This window comes from Toxorhynchites rutilus, chromosome 3 (assembly GCF_029784135.1).
Source record: "Toxorhynchites rutilus septentrionalis strain SRP chromosome 3, ASM2978413v1, whole genome shotgun sequence".
In the NCBI taxonomy this organism is placed as follows: Eukaryota; Metazoa; Arthropoda; class Insecta; order Diptera; family Culicidae; genus Toxorhynchites; species Toxorhynchites rutilus.
Window position 1 is genome coordinate 36,660,312 of NC_073746.1, and position 20,192 is coordinate 36,680,503.

The 20,192-nt window shown below is 45.0% G+C and overlaps 1 protein-coding gene across 1 annotated transcript in view; it reads left to right on the forward strand.

Annotated features, from left to right (window-relative positions):
• LOC129775553 (serine/threonine-protein kinase Tor) overlaps window positions 1-20,192 on the forward strand; it is a 40,032-nt gene that overhangs the window by 700 nt on the left and 19,140 nt on the right. The window contains exons 2-4 of the mRNA XM_055780408.1: window positions 4-436; window positions 494-1,443; window positions 13,881-18,250. Coding sequence (XP_055636383.1) covers window positions 4-436; window positions 494-1,443; window positions 13,881-18,250 — 5,753 coding nt within the window. The remainder of the gene's footprint in view (window positions 1-3; window positions 437-493; window positions 1,444-13,880; window positions 18,251-20,192) is intronic.

Sequence of the window (20,192 nt, forward strand, 5' to 3'; positions counted from 1 at the left end):
TAGATTGCCTTATCAGTGGAGATGTTGTCAATACAACCACCCGAATTTCAAGATATTCTAATAACCTCAGAAACTTGCTTCCTTCGAGCGATATCTGTGTGATGGAGTTGGCAGCTAAAGTTCTAGTGAAGTTGGCACTTTTGCCAGGCTCGAAGGGCGCCGAATCGTTCGAGTTTGACATCAAACGAGCATTCGAGTGGCTAACGGAGGAACGAACCGAGGGTAAACGGCATGCGGCCGTTCTGGTGCTGCGTGAACTGGCCGTGGCTATGCCCACATTCTTCTATCAGCAGGTTGGGAGCTTTTTTGAGCACATTTTTGTTGCAATCAAAGATCCCAAGCCGATGATACGTGAGGGCGCTGGGCAAGCTTTACGAGCCGTGCTGATTGTCACGTCTCAGCGCGAGGGAACGAAGCAGAACAATAATCCTCAATGGTAAGCTTGTTGATGGGAAACCTTGAGCTTTAAAATTAATTTCTTGTTTTTCCGCAGGTACAACCACTGTTATGACAGTGCAATCGATTGTTTCAACGAGCTTCCCACCCGAGAACGAGGATTTTGTCGAGACGATCGCATCCACGGAGCGTTGATTGTGTTCAATGAAATTTTGCGCAGTTCGAATTCGGCCTGGGAGAAAAAGTACATGCAGTTGGAGAGTTTGAACGTTGATCGTAGGATTCGCCATACGGATGAGAGCGCTGGTATTTTCCCCCGGATTCGCGTTCCGTTCATGGAGAAGCTGAGTGGCAGCCACGGTTCCGGTGGCTCGAATTACACTTCAAGATACAGCGACGGCTGTGACATAAAGTTCTTCCGTCAGAATACTTCGATCCAAGAATCTGCGCTCTGTCGAGCGCTGGTCAATGATAACTATGACCTCATTTGCCAGAAAGTGTTGGAACAGCGCAGCTCCAAGTCGCCGTATGTGATTCAATATATGCTAACTATTTTGCCAAGATTGGCAGCATTCAATCGACGAGATTTTGTGAACAATCACTTGAAAAATGTCGTTAACTATTTGATTGCCACGTTGAAGAGCAAAGAACGCGAACGCAATTTGGCCTTCGTTACTCTTGGATACATTGCGGTTGCAGTCGAAAAGGATATCGAGCGAAATATCAAACGAATCATGGAAGTGGTTACAGCGGCTCTACCGCCGAAGGATGTGCCCAACAAGAAGAAGATGTTTGTTGATCCTTCCGTTTTTATGTGTATCACCCTGCTTGGACACGCACTGAAGAGTGCAATCACTTCGGACGTTAAGAACATTCTAGCCCCAATGCTTTCCACCGGGCTGAGTACCGGTTTAACGGTTTGTTTGCACGAATTGTGTGAGAATGTTCCCCAGCAGAGAGAGGAAATTACCAGTGGACTGTTGAAGATTCTATCGTACGTGTTGATGAACAAGCCACTTCCTCAATGGCTTCCAGGACGAGCCCAAGGTGAGTTACCATATGTCGGATTCGCCTTGGTGTGGGCAGCACCTTCTCAAAATGGAATGCATTCAAGCTTTGGGAATGTGGAGATATTAGTATATATTAAGTATCTTGACATATTCAATTTCTTCAAAAATATTCTAGAATGCTTTCTGCAAAGGGTGAAATTTTTGTGTGCTTTTTTAAATCGATGTAGCTCAATAACGACAACTTCTACAGAAAAGAGTTCTAAAAGTGAATTACAGGAAATTTTTATAAGAAAGTTTCAAGCAAACATATTCCAAAACTTATACTGAAAATATATCCTATGGCCCCGGAACTTATTCTGGCCATATATTCGGAGTCCGTGGACAGAATCTAGTCCGGCTCTGAACACGATCTCCATGAAGGACCGCGTCAAACCAAAAAATGGTCTTCCTTCTTGCAAAGATAACCATGAAATAACCAGGAGAAGCAGACAGGTGTACAACAAGAAAAATCTAAGTTGAGCGAGGTAAAGAAAGCGAACGAGGAGTTCGAACTATGAGTACAACAAGAAAAGAAGAGATATACACGCTATAATAGGAGGGAGGTATGCAGGCTGTAATAAGAATAATCACAATAAAAAGACGGGTGGGTAATGTCGGGGACATAACCGGAAAGACGTAGGACTACACCAAGGGGTGTCCATTAATCGAATAACATGGAGCACAGATCCCAGAATGACCAACTTTTCATGTACAAAATTACAGAAAAAAAATTTAAAAAGGATAGAATAAAACCTCAGCACTCAGCAAACACTGAAACGTTTAGATTCAAATACGAAAAAATCAAAATTTGTCGTGCGGTGCAAATGTTGTAGGGGTTATTGTTCAACCGGCAACGAACACACACTTGATTGCAAGCATATCGTAATAGGAGTTGACCGTCTGGTATCGTGATATAATTGGGCCTTGCAATCCTCATGAATAACTGTGTTCTACTAGTCAAGTCCTTCATTTGATACCCATATTGATGGGGTTTAGAGAAAATATGTAATCCGCCATTTTGTGGTGGCGTCCATTTTGGATTTGCATTTTTCATAAATAACTGTGTTCTACTTGTCAATCCCTTTCATTTGATACCCATATTGATGGGGCTTTGAGAAAATATGTAATCCGCCATTTTGTAGCGGTTGCCATCTTGGATTTTCAAGATCATGAAATATGCAGTTTTTTAATGACTGCAGAGATAAAGGTGTATTCCAAATTTCAGATCAACCGGTCAACAGGATATGGGTCAAATTTCAATTAATGTGGTACAGCGCCATAGACAAACATGTTACATACAAACATACAAATATGTCACAGCTAAATAAAACCGTTTAAAAACTCCAGCATTCTATCAAATCGAGCGCGATCGCCACTCATTCACCCGGCGCGACCGCTTCACCGCTTTTAACACACTTCGATAGGCTCTCCTGCTCCACATCCCATTGAAACTCCTTTCTCTCACTCTTGCGGTATCGCACCACATACATCCCCTACAAATGCAGCGATATCTCTTTTGCTGAAAATCAATTTCAAGATAGCGCCTTTCCTGCTTGGCGTCCGATGATAGAATGTGGCCAAGCCCCACCATCGCTCACTTTATAAAGCCATATAGTTAACGTTGGAGCGACCGCCTATATTTATTTCGAATCTCTTTTTTTTTTGTCTCCCTTCTTCACCTTGTCCATACGTTTCGCCCGTACCCGTGGTTGCTTGTAATGAATAGCTGTTTGCTGCGGGAGCGCAGCCAAAATGTATGGGAAAGTAATTCTTTGTTCCAATTTTTCATCAATTTGAACTTTATATGAGCCGAAAAACCATGATGTATAGCATATAAACAATTGCTGAGGATATTTCCTATCAATGTGTGTATCTGGAACCAAAATTCATTCATTAATTGAGGAGGTATTAGCGTTTAAAAACTGAACACTTTTTCACACCGAATTATTGAAATGGACCCCTATATTGAAAGGTTAGACGTAGTCCTACGTCAAAATAAAGTCCGCACTCGGAGCAGCAGATCTAGAGGACAAGAGCGGAAACAAGGAAAATTCTCTGTAATAAGCCTGTTCGGATTCGGATCTAAAAATCGGTATTCGGTCGTCGGTTCACTGATTGTGGACTGTATGAAAATCTTACACTTGTAGGTGTCCACAAAGGATTACCACTGGTGGGGTCCTGTCATGGATCTACAAGCTAAGTCCGGTCGGAAACAAGACACAACGTTTGAAAATAACACACTTCGGTAGTTTAACTTATTTAATAGCTCTACTTTTAATGTTGTCGATTTGAAGGTTGGAATAAGACTGTCTGAATATGCATTTTGCACACGCGCTCGCGTGGCTCACAGATTTGCTGTTGCAGTTGTGTGCGTTTCTGCACTTCCTAGGGGTGGGGCTTATGGTTTACGCTCATACACTCGGCGGTAGACGGAACATTCTCCCCCGGGTGATGTATCACATCAATGACACAAGCTGGATCCATTAGAATTGTCCTCGGTTGGCAACACTGAAACCTTGGTGATTGGTCGCCTGTACGTTGATCCGTTTGCGAAGACATCAACTGTTCGAACCAGACCATCATCGCCGGGATAGACGCATGTAATTCGACCCAGTTTCCAATTGAGTGGCGGCAGATTTTTGTCATGGAGTAGGACGATCATTCCTGGACGAAGATTTTGCCGTTCGTAGATTCTTCTTTCGTGGTTGAAGAGTGTTGAGATAATCGGGTCCATGCGCGCCAGAAATGCTCGCGCATCAGCTGCAAATGTTGCCATCTATCTAATCGGGTAGCCTTTACATTTTCCAAGGATGGTTCTGCTAAAGCGATAAGAGGGCGACCGATTAAAAAATGTGCTGGTGTGATTACCTGAGGATCTGCTGGATCTCTGGAAACGGTGAATAAAGGTCTGGAGTTTAAAACTGCTTCAATCTCAATTAAAACAGTGACCAACTCTTCAAAAGTCAACTTTGCGGTTCCGGCAATTCTTTTCAAATGCGTTTTTGCAGATTTAACAGCGGCTTCCCAAAGTCCACCAAACTCTGGAGCATCTGGTGGTATGAACTGCCATTCGATTTCACGTTGCTGACAGAATTGTTGAATTCGATTTAAATCCTGCTGGTTTCGGAATTGTCGGTAAATTTGATTGAGTTTGTGGTGGGCACCTCGAAAGTTAGATGCGTTATCGGAGTGTATCTGTTGCACTAACCCTCGTCGTCCAATTAGTCGTTTGAGAGAGGCGACGAAAGCGTCGATCGTGAGATTGGAAACTGCTTCCATGTGCACAGCTTTAGTTGACATACACACATATACTGCAACGTATGCTTTAATTAATCTCGGACGTCGTGCTCCTTCCTTTATCCAAAGTGGACCGGCATAGTCGACACCAGTTACTGCAAATGGTGGGGACGGAACTACACGAGATCTTGGCAGGCTCCCCATAAGCTGTGTAGTATCGGTCGGATTTGTTCGGAAGCAACGAATACAACTGCGGGTTACCTTTCGAACTGTAGATCGAGCGTTAAGTAGCCAATATCGCTGCTGAAAGGCATTGATAAGTCCTGTTTGGCCGACATGGAGTAATTCTTCGTGAATCGTTCTTATGAAAGCTTTAGTTATCGGATCCTTATCGGGTAAAATAATCTGATGTTTGGAAGCAAAAGGCAATGTTGAATGATCCAATCTGCCTCCAACTCGAAGCAAGCCATCATTGTATACTGGTCTTAAATTTCCTATTCGTTTACACGGTTGATTGGATAGAACTCGTTGAATCTCATCACTGAGATGTATGTGCTGCAAAATCTTAAATATCGCATCGGTTGCTCGTCGTAGCTCGATGACAGTGTGATGATTTGATTTTCTGCGATCTAGCGGATTTTTCTGTCGGCAGTTATCAACAAATCGAATAATATGCGACATAATTCGTTGAAGTTTGCGAAAATTATTGTGTTTGTGTAGGAAGGATAAAGGTTCTATACTTAGCGTTGATGTTGCTACCACAACTGTTATCTCGGGCAGGAGCTGATCTGGAACATGCGCTATTTCTTCGACGGGATAATCCGGACCTTCGAGGAATTTCGGTCCGTTCCACCAAAGGTAGTTCTGGCTCAATGCTTCGGGTAATTGTCCTCGTGAAACTATATCTGCTGGGTTCGATTGGGATCGTATATAGTTCCACTGACATTCTGCGGTGAATTTACGAATTTCTGCGATACGATTACGGACAAACTGTTGAAGTTGATCAAGCGGTTTTCTCATCCAGGCTAAAACAATCGTACTGTCTGACCACAGCACAATTTCTCGCACTTCCATCTTCAAGGCAGGAATCACTCGTTGTAATAATCGTGTGAGCAGAAGAGCAGCACACAACTCTTTTCGTGGAATCGAAAGCTCGTGAAGCGGTGCTACTTTCGATTTGCTGCTTAACAGACGTAGTTTAGCGGAACCATCGGCAAATTCATTGCGCAGATAAATACAAGCACCATAGGCAACTGAAGATGCATCTGCAAAACCATGGAGCGAAAATGATACCACATTGTCGAATGTTACACACCTGGGTACGTTGATATGGGTTAGCAGTGGCAATTCCGTTTTTAAGTTCCTTCCATTGATGTAAGCACTCGATATTCACTGGCTCATCCCATTCAAGTTTCGCTTTCCACAATTGCTGTACTAAGAGCTTCGCTGCCACGATGACTGGAGCTATTATTCCTATGGGATCGAACAATTTCGATATTTCTGAGTAGATGCCCCTCTTGGTAACATTGTCGTTCGTCGCTTGTTGGCGGAAGGGATTCGTGATGAAGAATATGTCATTTCGTGGATCCCACAGTAATCCAAGCAACTTAATCGCTTCGTTTGCTCCATATTCCGGAATCGGCATTTGTTTCTCGCGGCATTCTTCTGGGATGTTCGAATAAAAAATCTTCGGAGTTGGAGCACCATTTATGTATGGCGAAACCACCTTTGCTCAGCAACTTCTGCAACTGTTGCTGAATATCAACGGCGTCGTCGATTGTGTCTGCACCAGACAGTGCGTCATCCATATAAAAGTCTTCTTGCAGAACGCGAGCTGCAGAAGGTGTTTCGGCGGCTTCGTCTTCGGCGAGCTTCATCAGGCAACGGCTGGCTTGAAACGGTGCGGATGCTGTACCGTACGTCACAGTGTTGAGTTGCAGCACTCGTAGTGGATCGGATGGACTTTCTCTCCAAAGTATACGCTGATATGTTCTGTCTTCTGGAGCAACTAGTATCTGACGATACATTTTCGTTATGTCAGCTGAAAACACGTACCGGTATTTCCTAAAGCGTAGTATAATCGAAAATAAATCGCTCTGCACTACAGGACCTACCATTAGGACGTCATTAAGCGATAGGGCTGTTGGAGACGATTTAGCACTCGCGTCAAACACTACTCTGCACATAGTGCTACTACTAGTCGGACGTAAAACTACGTGATGTGGCATGTAATACTTGCTTTGATTCGGTGTTTCGTTGGTTGGTGTAACTTCCTGGCAATGTCCAAGGTCTTCATATTCACGGATGAAATCTTGATATTGACTTCGTAGATTGGAATCCCGTGCAAGTCGTTTCTCTAACGACAAGAAGCGCTTCAATGCTAGTGCATAGCAGTCATCTAAATCACTAGAGTTCTCCTTCAATGGCAGCTTCACAACAAATCTACCGCTATCGTCTCGTTTACATGTATTCACGAAATGCTCTTCGCATGACCTTTGTTCGGTCGAATATTGACTTACGTTCGGAACATCTTCGATTTCCCAAAATCGGTGCATTCTGCTTTCGATGTCATCAATAGAGGCTAGATTTGAATGCTGTAATGTACCTGATGATGAATTATTGACGACACCAGCTACAATCCATCCTAGGCAAGTCTCTCGTAGTTGCGGTAAATTCTCAGCGAGGTTCAATTGTCCGGGTTTCATCAGTTCGAAGAACAGCTCTGCACCAATCAGCAAATCCACTTTGGCTGGCAAATGAAACTCTGGATCAGCTAGTACAAATCCATTCGGAATCTTCCAACGTGTGATGTCAATTTTACTTGTGGGTATCGTTCCAGTCACTTTCGGTGTTATCAAACATTCTATTTGGTTTCGGTATTCACTGTTGCGGGAGCGGAAATGTACAGTAACCTTATCGCGTGCGAGTGTTCGTAGAGCGTTGATTCCAGTAATCGAAATATTTGCGCTTTTCTTCGGAATAGCTAAACGGTCAGCCATCTGTTCGGTGATGAAGTTAACCTGTGATCCACTGTCTAGCAGAACGCGACACAGGTGCGGATGATTATTCCTGTCAAAGACGTGAACCACTGCTGTGAGTAGCAGTACCGTTTTCATATCCTGTGTACAGTTGCAGGAACAGGTCGTAGAAATTGGTACTTCTCTTGTGACTGGTTTCGGAGCAGCAGCTGGCGGTTGGTGTTCTCTTGAAATAGCGGCATTCAAGTTCAGATCGCGATTTACAGCTTCTGTATCATCGTGTAGTTGTGTGTGGTGTCGCTTCTGGCACTTACGACACGTCTTGGACGAAGGACAATCTCTGGAGCGGTGTCCTTTTCGGAGACAGTTAAAGCAAATTCCCAATGCTCTAACCTTTTCATTCTTCTGAGCTGCGGATAAATCATTTAATTTGTTGCACTGGAAATTCATGTGCTATCCACCACAGAAAGCACAAGCGTTGACGATGGTATTTATTTCGGCAGGTTTTGTAACGGCTGCATGGCTCCTAGTTGTCGGTAATTTCGCAGTAACAGGAACAGTTTTCGATTTCGGTTGTAATCCTGACGGCTGAGTTGCATTTTCACAGTTTTCGAGGATCTGACATCTGGATTTGAGAAACGCAATCGTCGGTTCGTATTTCGGTAGCTCGGCTTTCCTCAAACTTGATTCCCAAGCTTTGCGTGTGGACCTATCAAGTGCATTGACGATCAAATATACAACCATGTGTTCGGATACACCAGTGAGATGTTGTTGTAGGTAACGAAGACTCTCAACATGACGGGTTGCTTCATCGAGCAGGGTTCGTAAATCTTTGCATGATTCTGTTGACATCTTGGGTAGACTAAATAGTCCTCGGATGTGTGACTCGACAATCACTCGTTGATTTTCATATCGTTCTGTCAACACTGCCCATGCTTGATCATAGTTACCCTCGCTCATTATTTTCGCGTCAAGTGCACCAACAGCGGATCCGATGAGAGCCTTATCGAGGTGAAATAATTTAATGACGTCGGAATCACCTGACATCGCCATCAGATCTTGAAATATAGCTTTAAATTTAGGCCAGGCTGAATAACTTCCATCGAACGTAGGAATTGGCGCTTTCAATGACTGTTGCTGAATTATTACTTGCGGCTTATTCATCGAAATAGAATTTTCATCCTTGGCAGTCAATATCAAATCTTCAACAATCATCGACACAAAATTGTATAGATTTTCGAAATCTTCGTATATTTTTTCTTGTGCGGCAAGCTCGTCATCAGAAATCAGTTCCATTACTTTGCTGTGAAAACCACTAAATTCGGTGTACGCGGCTGATAAGTTTTTCGAAAAAACATTCAACTGCGCCAATCCTACGTTTTGTTCCCCTTGCAACGATTTCTGTATGCGCACAATTTTCAGTTTTATTTGATTACGCTGGCGAAAAACTGCTGCTAGCTTATTCGAATATGCTAAACTCGTAGCACCTACATTATTTTCGTTGTCTGGAAATCCTCGAAATAACCCGCTTTGCTGCTCGTCATCATTATGCTGTTCGTCAGCATTCTGCTGCTTCTTGTTCGGCGAATGCTCTAGCGGCATCGTTGATTTCACTTAACTTAACGACACGTTATGGAGAACAAAACACTATGCAAGTTTGAACACGTTACGACAATCGTTACTGTACGTAGCGAATCACTATTCAAGTTCAAACACGTTAAGAAAAAACGCAGCACGGGGCGAATGTTCGAATCAAACAAATTCAAACGTGTTGCGACAAGTTCAATCACTTTTTTCGCGACGTAGAAACTTCTTCTTCTTGCGGGAAACACTTCAAGTCTATCGGTTCTGTAATCCGGTTCGAAGGACCAAATTATGTTCGGATTCGGATCTAAAAATCGGTATTCGGTCGTCGGTTCACTGATTGTGGACTGTATGAAAATCTTACACTTGTAGGTGTCCACAAAGGATTACCACTGGTGGGGTCCTGTCATGGATCTACAAGCTAAGTCCGGTCGGAAACAAGGCACAACGTTTGAAAATAACACACTTCGGTAGTTTAACTTATTTAATAGCTCTACTTTTAATGTTGTCGATTTGAAGGTTGGAATAAGACTGTCTGAATATGCATTTTGCACACGCGCTCGCGTGGCTCACAGATTTGCTGTTGCAGTTGTGTGCGTTTCTGCACTTCCTAGGGGTGGGGCTTATGGTTTACGCTCATACACTCAGCGGTAGACGGAACAAAGCCAGGTAAATTATACAAAAAAAAATCGCAAGAACGCCAATCGAATACTCCACCAAAAGAAGATGGCAACTCCGGAAAAAAACAATGCGACAAAAAACATAAAGATGATGGCATAATTGGCATGAAAACTCGAACGAGTGACGAAAAGTAGCAGAAGCTAGATTATCTCTGCTCGTAAGCAAAGCCTGCGTTGTATCATATGTTGACATCCAGCAGGACCCATCTCTAAAAAATTTCGAATATGTGGCAAAGTTCCGGTGTATCCAGAACGGCGAAATGTTTTTCAAGTTGAAAAAAAAACCTTATCATTCATAGTTCTGTGTTTTAAGAACAGTTTGAGGTGGCAGAAGCCTCGCTAACTATACAGATGAGGAAGACTTATAGCAACAAACAGAGAGCAACAATACGGCTACCCAGAAACAACGCCACCAACCTGCTGAAGGCAGGAGAGGTAAAAGTAGGTTGGACGGTGTGTACCCTGAGACCCACCCACTAAGTTGTAAGGTATTTTAAGCACATGGACTTCGGTCATCAATCCAGAAATGGTATGAATTGGAGAGTTTTTGAAGGATATACCCATAGTTATCATCGGGATTGTCGAAAAGACAGTTCGGATTTCGGAGGGGAAAATCGACTCTTGTCGCGATTATCTCAGTGAACTGCACAACCGAAAAAGCCATCAAACAGAATAGTGGAGGAACTATTATCACAATAGACGTTAAAAACGCAACTGTGACAACTGTTATAGCAATGAACAGAATGCACTGTCTCTTTGTAAATCCTGCAGAGTTATTTCCAGAACAGAATACGATTATACGAAACTAGGATTAGCCAGATGACGGACCTATATTGTGGAACGGGGGTGTATAACGAAGTGCTGACACTAAAGCTCTCCAGGATGTTGACATCACCGTCATCGGATATGAACAACGAGGACAACGGAACGAATGGCTCGACGACGAGTGCCGAGCGCTTCTGAACATGGAACGATACCGATTGAAGCGAATGCAGCAAACACAGCTGCTTTATCATTCTCGAAAATCGCGGAAGTTTCTCAAGAAACTGAACGCCTCCCACAAAGGCTTTTGCCACGGACCGAAATGTACAGGAACATGAGTGGAGGCATATTGACGAACAAACGCGAGGTGATCGAAAGGTGGACGTAACACCTCGATGAACACCTGAACAGCGCACAAGACTGCGTTGATCAGGACTACAGCGGTGCAGTGAACAACGACGACGTACCACCCCCCATGATGGGTGAAGTTAATCTACTAAAGAACCACAAAGTAGCTGGTAAGGCTGGCTTCGCAGCCGACCTCTTTAAGGGATGTCTGCGAAAACTTGTAGAGTGTATATATTGGTTGAAGGTCAGTTTCCGGGACACATAATAAGCTGATTTGAGACTACCGTGCAATCACGATCCTGAATGGTGCCTACAAAGTTCTGTCTCGGATCCTTTTTCGTCGTCTATCGCCAATAGTAAGTTATCAGGTCGGATTCACACCCGCTCAACGATTGAGGCAGACACTGCGGCAGATCCTCCAAAAGCGCCGCGAGTACCTCTACAAACCACATCTTCCTCGATTTCAAGGCCGAATAAGATACAATCGACCGACGACAGCTATGAAGAATCATGGATGAATACGGCTTTCCCCGAAAGCTGACAATACTGATTCAAACAACTATGAAAGGTGTACGATGCAGCGTGTGGATCTCAGGTGATCTGTCGGAATCGTTGGAGACTCACAGGGGACTTCGACAAGGTGATTGACTCTCCTGTTTGCTCTTCAACGTGACGCTGAAAGGTGTTATGCGGAGAGCGAGCTTCAACATGCGGGACACGATTTTCAACTAGTCTAGTCAGTTTATCTGCTTCGCCAATGACGTGTACATAATAGAAAGAATACATGCGAGGGTATCGGACATGTATACCCGATTGAAACACGAAGCAGAGCTGATCGGGCTTGGGATCAATGCGTCTAAAACTAAATACATGATACTGATAGCTACAGAATTCATCTTGGGTAGAGCAATTTGTCTATCTGAACTCATTGATAACAACTGACAACAACAGCCGTTTAATTTGAAGACGCAAAGTCAACGGAAGTCGCGCGTACTATGGGCTCCGAAAATCCTTAAAGTCGATGGGCGATGGGCAGGGTATGTCGCAAGATTGCCGGACAGCAGCTCTGCAAAGATGGTGTTCGCATCAAATCCGATAGGAACAAGAAGGAGAGAAGTCCAGCGATCGAGAATCGATGCAACCGGAAGTTGGAAACTACAGCTATGAACCGAAGGCATTGGCGAAATAATGTTGTGAATCAGATTCAATCTCTCCAAGGGATCATAGCATTGTAAATAAATAAAGTGTTATCGTCGAGATGATCGCCATCGATATCATTCTGGCAGAGGACAACATATGTTCTGAACAACGAACTGCGATTGCTCAGAACATCAACAGCAAGAGCTGACTCGATACGAGAGTGGCAAAAGACGGGACAATGAAAGGGAAGGTAGATGAACCCATCGGCTGATTCTCAATATCGCCAATTAGGTGAATAGGAAACAAGGCGAGGTAAACTTACATCTAACGCAGTCTTTGTCGGGTAATGGTTGCTTCGGGCAATATCTACATTTGGGTGGCAATGGATGTATGGAAAGAAAAATCATCATCGAATTTCAAAAACCGACCATGTACAAATTGTTTATTGGCCCAAAAAAATTATCTGTGCAAAATTTCAGCTCAATCGGACATGATTTAGGGGTGCCTCGAAGCGCTCAAAGTTTTGGTTGTTTTGATCCACGAAAATCTTCCAGGGGAGGAGTAAAGGAAATTTGAAAATCGAAGTTTTTTTTTCGATCCCAAATAACTTGAAAATTCATGAAACGTCGAGACCTGGTGTCATCTCGAAAAAAAATTTTTGCCCGAAAATCGACCTTTTGGGACCTGAGAGGCAATGAAGGAAGATTTTCGAGGGTCAAAAAATCAAAACTTTGAGCGCATTCAGGCACCCCTAAATCATATCCGATTGAGCTGAGACTTTGCACAAGGCATTTTTTTGGGTCAATAAACAAAATGTACATGGTCGGTTTTTGAAATTTGACACGACCATTTTCGCTGCCACCCTAATCTACATAGATCTGAATATACAAGGTCGCCACTGTGTCCTCGATATGCCTACGTAGAAGAAACACCGAAACAAGTCATGTTTGGTTGCTCCAGATTAATTGTAGGACAAAACGAAAAATGTAATGCAAAAATATGCAACAACTATAATGTTGGACTGATGTGGGACACACGGTAATCAAAATCCAAATTTACAACGAATATGAAGAGAGGAATAACGATCGCATAGCCTCCTCCTGAAAAAATACTGAGTGGTGTTCCCGAGAAGAAAAACGCACGGTGAGCGAGGGGATTGGTTTGGTGAGTAAAAAATATTCCCCTCATTCCTGCCTCCTTCCTCAAAAAACACCCATTTTCTAATCTCAACGAGTTTGAATAGTGTGTAGAAAATCAAAAGGGAGATAAAGAATCGGAAGTTCATGTGTGCGACCAAGCGAATACCGATCGATGACTGGGAACAGGAAGTGGCCATGAACAAATACCGAAGCAGCACATTAGGGTGCGATGGCTGGTTAGGAAGGTGAAGCTGAACAGTTGGACTCCAGTTCTTTGCGATTCCATATTCCTATCTTGCAAGCGAATGACACGATCTGCAACAACCACATCGATTTTTACATGTTTCTTTTTGGAAATTAAGGCAATGTCCTATATGTCACTCATAGAACACATTTCTGCTATACCGATTTATCAAAAAAGCCCTTTCCTGAAAGCAGTCTAGACTAAATTCGGAAGAAATTGAATGTGCGGAGATACTTAATTTGCTTAGTTTGAATGTTGGCGCGAAATTCATCAACTAAATAATCGATAGTGTTACTGTTGTACTTAATTTTGTTACTTTCCAGCCACCCTCAACACGAACGCGTATGAACAACAAACACCCGATATGTCTACGACCGTGCTTGCCCTTCGAACGCTTGGAACGTTCAATTTCGAGGGCCACAGTTTGCTCCCATTTGTGCAGCGTTGCGCGGATCATTTTCTCGTGAGCGAACAACAGGAGATACGAATCGAGGCGGTCCAAACATGCACCCTGCTGCTGAAGCTGGCCCTACAGTCGGTCGATTCCGCGGATGGTTCGGAAACGCTCACGCAGACTGTGGGTAATGTGCTGGAGAAGATTCTGATTGTCGGCATAACGGATGTTGACCCGAATGTGCGCTTGCGGGTTTTGAAATCCTTGGATGATACGTTCGACTCGCAGCTCGCCCAACCGTGGTTCCTGAGCTCGCTGCTGATGATGATGAATGATGAGGTGTTTGAGATTAGGGAACTTGCGATAATCATTATCGGTCGGCTGTCGGCGATAAATCCGGCCTACGTGATGCCCAGTTTGAGGAAGACGATGGTGCAAATTCTGACCGAGCTGGAGCACTCCGGGATGAGTCGAAACAAGGAGCAGAGTGCGAGAATGTTGGACCATTTGATCGTCAGCACGCCGCGATTGATTTCCTCGTACATGAGACCGATTTTGACAACGTTGGTACCGAAGCTGAAGGAACCCGAATCGAATCCGGGTGTGGTGCTGAATGTGCTGAGAGCGATCGGAGATTTGGCGGAGGTCAACGGTGGTCACCAGGTGCTGGATAAGTGGTCGAATGAGTTGTTTGCAATTTTGCTGGAGATGTTGAGCGACGCTGGTTCGACTGAGAAGAGAGCGGTGGCGTTGTGGACCTTAGGGCAGCTGGTCAGTGCCACCGGGAAGGCTGTCTCACCCTATCACAAGTATCCGAATCTTATTGATATTTTGATTAACTTCCTGAAAACTGAGCAACAATCCTATGTGAGACGGGAAACAATCCGGGTGCTTGGTCTTCTGGGAGCTTTGGATCCCTACAAGCATAAAATGAATCGTGGTTTGATCGACAGTCAGACGAACAATATTCTTATCTCGATATCGGACTCAAAAACCGATGAATATACCGATCTTTCCACCTCTGAGATGTTGATCAATATGGGAAATCAGCTTGAGGAGTACTACCCGGCAGTGGCTATCTCAACTCTGATGAAGATTCTCCGCGATCCAACACTGTCTCATCACCACATAAGTGTGGTTCAGGCGATTACGTTTATCTTCAAAAGCTTGGGCATCAAATGTGTTCCCTACCTCGCACAAGTGCTTCCGAGTCTTCTCGGAAACATTCGCAACGCTGAGATGAATCTTAAAGAGTTCCTCTTCCAGCAGCTCTCGATACTGATTGAGATCGTGAAGCAGCACATCATTGGCTTCATGGATGAAATATTTCAACTGATCAAAACATTCTGGGACAGTAACCATCCCCTCCAGTCGACACTCATCAATTTGGTGGAGAAAATCGCAATCGCTCTTGGGTGTGAGTTCAAAATCTATCTCTCCCAGTTGATGCCCCAAATTCTGCGAGTTCTACTGCATGACACCTCGAACAATCGAATTGTAACCGTGAAACTACTGTCGGCTCTTCAAAAGTTTGGCAACAACCTTGACGATTACCTGCATCTGATCATCCCGGCCGTCGTGAAGTTGTTCGAGCCAATCGATATCCCTTTCCAGGTTTCGCTGGCAGCGCTGGAAACTATAAATTACCTTGCAGAAATCGTTGACTTCACCGACTTCGCGTCCCGCATTATCCATCCGCTGGTGCGCGTGCTGGACAACCATCCGGGTCAGCTTCAGACAGCTGCCCTGCAAACCCTGTGCTCCATAATGATCCAACTGGGCAAGAAGTATCTGGTTTTCGTCCCGCACGTCAATCGCATTATGATCAAGCACAAAATCTCCTACACCGAGTACAACAAGTTGCTCACCAAGCTGCAGAGCAGCACTACCCTCGCGCTGGATGACGAGTTTCGGCTGCGCCAGGCCCGCTTCAAGAATCGCGAGATGTCGATGACCAGCGATACCACGATCCGCAAGCTGAACGTCTCCACCGTTGATCTTCAGCTAGCGTTCAAGGCGAATCGACGCGTCTCGAAGGACGATTGGTTGGAGTGGCTCCGTCGGCTCAGTATCGGACTGCTGAAGGAATCCAAGAGTCCGGCGTTGCGATCGTGCCGAACGCTGGCCCAAAACTATCCCCAACTGTTGAAGGATCTTTTCAACGCGGCTTTCGTGAGCTGTTGGACGGATCTGCCGGACAGTTTGAAGGAGGAGCTGTCGTCCAGTTTGAGGCAAGCGCTGATGGTGCCCGATCTGCCGGAGATCACGCAGACTATCTTGAATTTGGCTGAGTTTATGGAGCATTGTGAGAACGATGCGCTTCGGATTGATCCCAAGTTGCTCGGAGAGCGGGCGATGGAGTGTCGAGCCTATGCGAAAGCGTTGCATTACAAGGAGGAGGAGTTTCACAATATGAAGGAGAAGGATCAGAGTGTGTTCGAGTCGTTGATATTGATCAACAATAAATTGCAGCAGAAAGAAGCGGCGGAGGGATTGTTGGAGTATGCTCGGGAACACAGGAATGCATCGGAGGAGATGAAAGTCCAGGTTCGGTGGTACGAGAAGCTGCACAGCTGGGAGAAGGCGCTTGCACTGTACGAGGAAAAGTTGAAGTCGGATGCGAATGATTTGGACTCCAGACTTGGTCAAATGAGGTGCTTGGAAGCTCTCGGCGAATGGTCCTCACTGAATGCCCTGGCGAAGGATAAATGGGACTCACTTGGGGTAGAGGGACACACCAAGGCGGGTCGATTGGCGGCAGCCGCCGCTTGGGGTCTGAAGGATTGGGAAGGAATGCAAGAGTTTGTCAAATTCATCCCCGAAGAAACCCAAGACGGCTCGTTCTATCGTGCCGTTTTGGCAGTTCATCATGGAGAATATGAGTTGGCGCAAACACTCATCGATGACACGAGAGACTTGCTGGATACAGAGCTCACGGCGATGGCCAGCGAGTCGTACGAACGCGCCTACGGGGCAATGGTTTGCGTGCAAATGCTCGCCGAACTTGAAGAAGTTATCCAATACAAACTGATCCCCGAACGCCAGGAAACCATCAAATCAATGTGGTGGGATCGATTACTCGGGGGACAGCGTCTGGTCGAAGACTGGCAGCGAATTCTCCAGGTGCACTCACTCGTGGTTCATCCGGTGGATGACGTCCGCACATGGCTCAAGTTCGCATCGCTCTGTCGGAAGAGTGGTTCGCTGAAACTGTCCGAGAAAACGCTGCTCATGCTGCTTCCCTACGATCCCTCCAAGTACCCGGATCACCCCCTCAGATATTCCGAGCCGGACATCAGCTTCGCCTACACAAAACATCTCTGGATGGCCGATGAACGCCAACGTGCGTACGAACAACTCTGTCGCTTGGTCGCAGATATGAGCATCGAGGGGAACTTCGATCTCGACGAGAAAGACGAAAACCGTCGTCTCCTAGCGCGCTGCTACATGAAGCTAGGCCAGTGGCAGAACCAACTCCAGGGTCTGAACGAGCAATCTATCAAAGGCATCCTCGCATGCTATGAGAAAGCAACCAAGCACGACTCGAACTGGTACAAAGCGTGGCATCTGTGGGCCTATATGAACTTCGAAGTGGTCCAAAACCAGAAGCAACAGGAAGACCTGCAGAAAAATCCCGGTGGAGACAAAGAGAAATGCATGATTCGGCAGTACGCTGTGCCTGCGGTCGAAGGATTCTTCCGCTCGATCAACCTCTCGCAGGGAAATTCCCTCCAGGACACGCTCCGATTGCTAACACTTTGGTTCGACTACGGTCAGTACCCCAAGGTTTACGAAGCCCTCATCGAGGGAATGCGAATGATCGAAATCAACACGTGGCTTCAGGTGATTCCTCAGCTGATCGCCCGCATCGACACCCCCCGGAATCTTGTAGGCGAACTGATCCACCACCTTTTGAACGACATCGGTAAATGTCACCCACAGGCCCTCGTTTACCCGCTAACTGTCGCTTCCAACTCAGCGTCCAGTGCACGCCGACAAGCGGCGCACAAAATTCTCAACTCGATGGGCGAACACTCGTCAACGCTGGTAAACCAAGCCATCATGTGCAGCGAGGAACTGATTCGGGTAGCTATCCTCTGGCACGAGCAGTGGCACGAGGGACTGGAGGAAGCTTCACGGCTCTATTTCGGCGAACGAAACATCGAGGGTATGTTTGAAACGCTGGAACCGCTCCATCAGATGCTCCAACGGGGACCCCAAACACTGAAGGAGACTTCCTTCAACCAGGCGTACGGACGTGATTTGAATGAAGCTCAGGAGTGGTGTAAGCATTACAAGGTAGGGCAATGATTCAATTTCCTTATTTTTTGTCTACGAACATGGTAACTTGTGTACAAATTGTGCTCCGTAAAATTTAATATTTATTGTGTACAATCGTGTGTTTATTTATTTATTGACTCAGTCTTTGAGAGGCTTTCAGCCTACATTTTGGTTTGTTCGATTTAGGGTGTTTGCAAGGTTCTAGTAAATGCAAATCGATTTTTCTTAACATATAATCTAAATAGTTTTTGGTTTGTTGAAAAGCCCTAAATCTCTAATAACAAGCTAACAATACCATAAGGAGTTCAAATTAATCAAATTCTTATGTTTTTTAACGATTTTCTTCAAAGCGAAATTATGATCATGGTTTGCCCACCTCTGATCATAGTTTGTCCGAAAACTGATCATGGCTGGTTTTCTTCTTCTTCTTCAATGGCACTAACGTTCCTAGAGGAACTTCGCCGTCTCAACGTAGTATTACTTGCGTCATTTTTATTAGTACTTAGTTGAGATTTCTATGCCAAATAACACGCCTTGAATGCATTCTGAGTGGCAAGCTCTAGAATACGCGTGATCACAGTGCAAGTCGGAGGAAATTTCTTTGACGAAAAGTTCCCCCGACCAGAACGGGAATCGAACCCGAACACCCGGCATGTTAGTTATGACGCTAACCACTCGGCCAAGGGCTGGTTTTAGAACTCACTATTTTTGAATGAAAAAAATCAAATTTTCAATTAGTTGTTGCATTGCTCATTGCATGAGTTTACTGTCATCATATTGATCCATTCATAATTTAAGTTTTCTTCAGAATATTGCCTTTTAAAGGAGAACATCACTCAACACAGAAACTTCATTTCTGGTTCGCGCGAAGGACAACAAAACAAAACAAATGAACTGCAGCGCGCCAAGCGGCTACCATAACGTTTTCATTGAAAAAATGGACAAAAATTACCATTTTTCATGGGTTTACCTTCACACGCACTATCGAAATTACCCATGCAGCATCAATCATAGTAACTCATAAGTCAGTAGAAATATTTTGACAGCTCTATCCGTCGAACTCTAATCGTGATGGCAAAAACATCACGCGTGCTCGTTGAAAGAACGGTACCCCGTCGCGTCGAAAACGGCCATCGTGCGGCACTTTGTGGACACCGGATACGCTCGGTATCTACAACATCTTGGCACTATTGGACAAAAATCAGAGCATCGAAAGAAAGCCCGGTTCCGGGGCCGGGAGTCATATATTTTGACAATTTTTGTCTTACAACTATGTTAGTAATATGTAACCGATTACTCGCGGTTGGCTCGAGGTTAGTATTACAAGTGTTCTCATAATTGGTATGTTGCAGTCTTCGATGCTCTGTACGTGTGCCCGACACGGGATACTTCCTATTGGGATGCAGCTGACCATTAATCAGCAACGCTCCCTCGTCTGTACCTCATATCTAGCGTGGTGCGTCTTTCTCGACTCGAGGAATCCAGGATAGAATGGTCACTAGCCGGCGCAATCATCAGCTCGTGTAGAGTTGTCATGAGCGGTACAACCTTTGGCTCTTGTTGAATGATCAGTGGACTGCACAACCTTCGGCCCGTGCATCTGTAAAGAGTGTGTGTATGTATTGCCGCGACTAAGTAAAAGTTTATCGATCGGATAGGAGGGATATGAAACGAGGACACAACGAAGGAAACATCATTAAACGTTGACATCGGCGTTTCTGAGGAACAGGTATAGATGAAGCAGAAGATCAGGATCCCGGCTACCTAAGATATCCCGGACGGGGATATCCGATTGTCTGCCTTTTGCTCTCAGTGCTCTAGAGAGCTGAGAGCGAGCAGAATGGAACCGGATACACGACCAGACAACATGCTCGATGTCGTGGTAGCCATCGCCACAATCACAAAGATTGTTTGCTGCGAGCCCAATGCGATAGAGATGCACGTTTAGGTTGTAGTGATT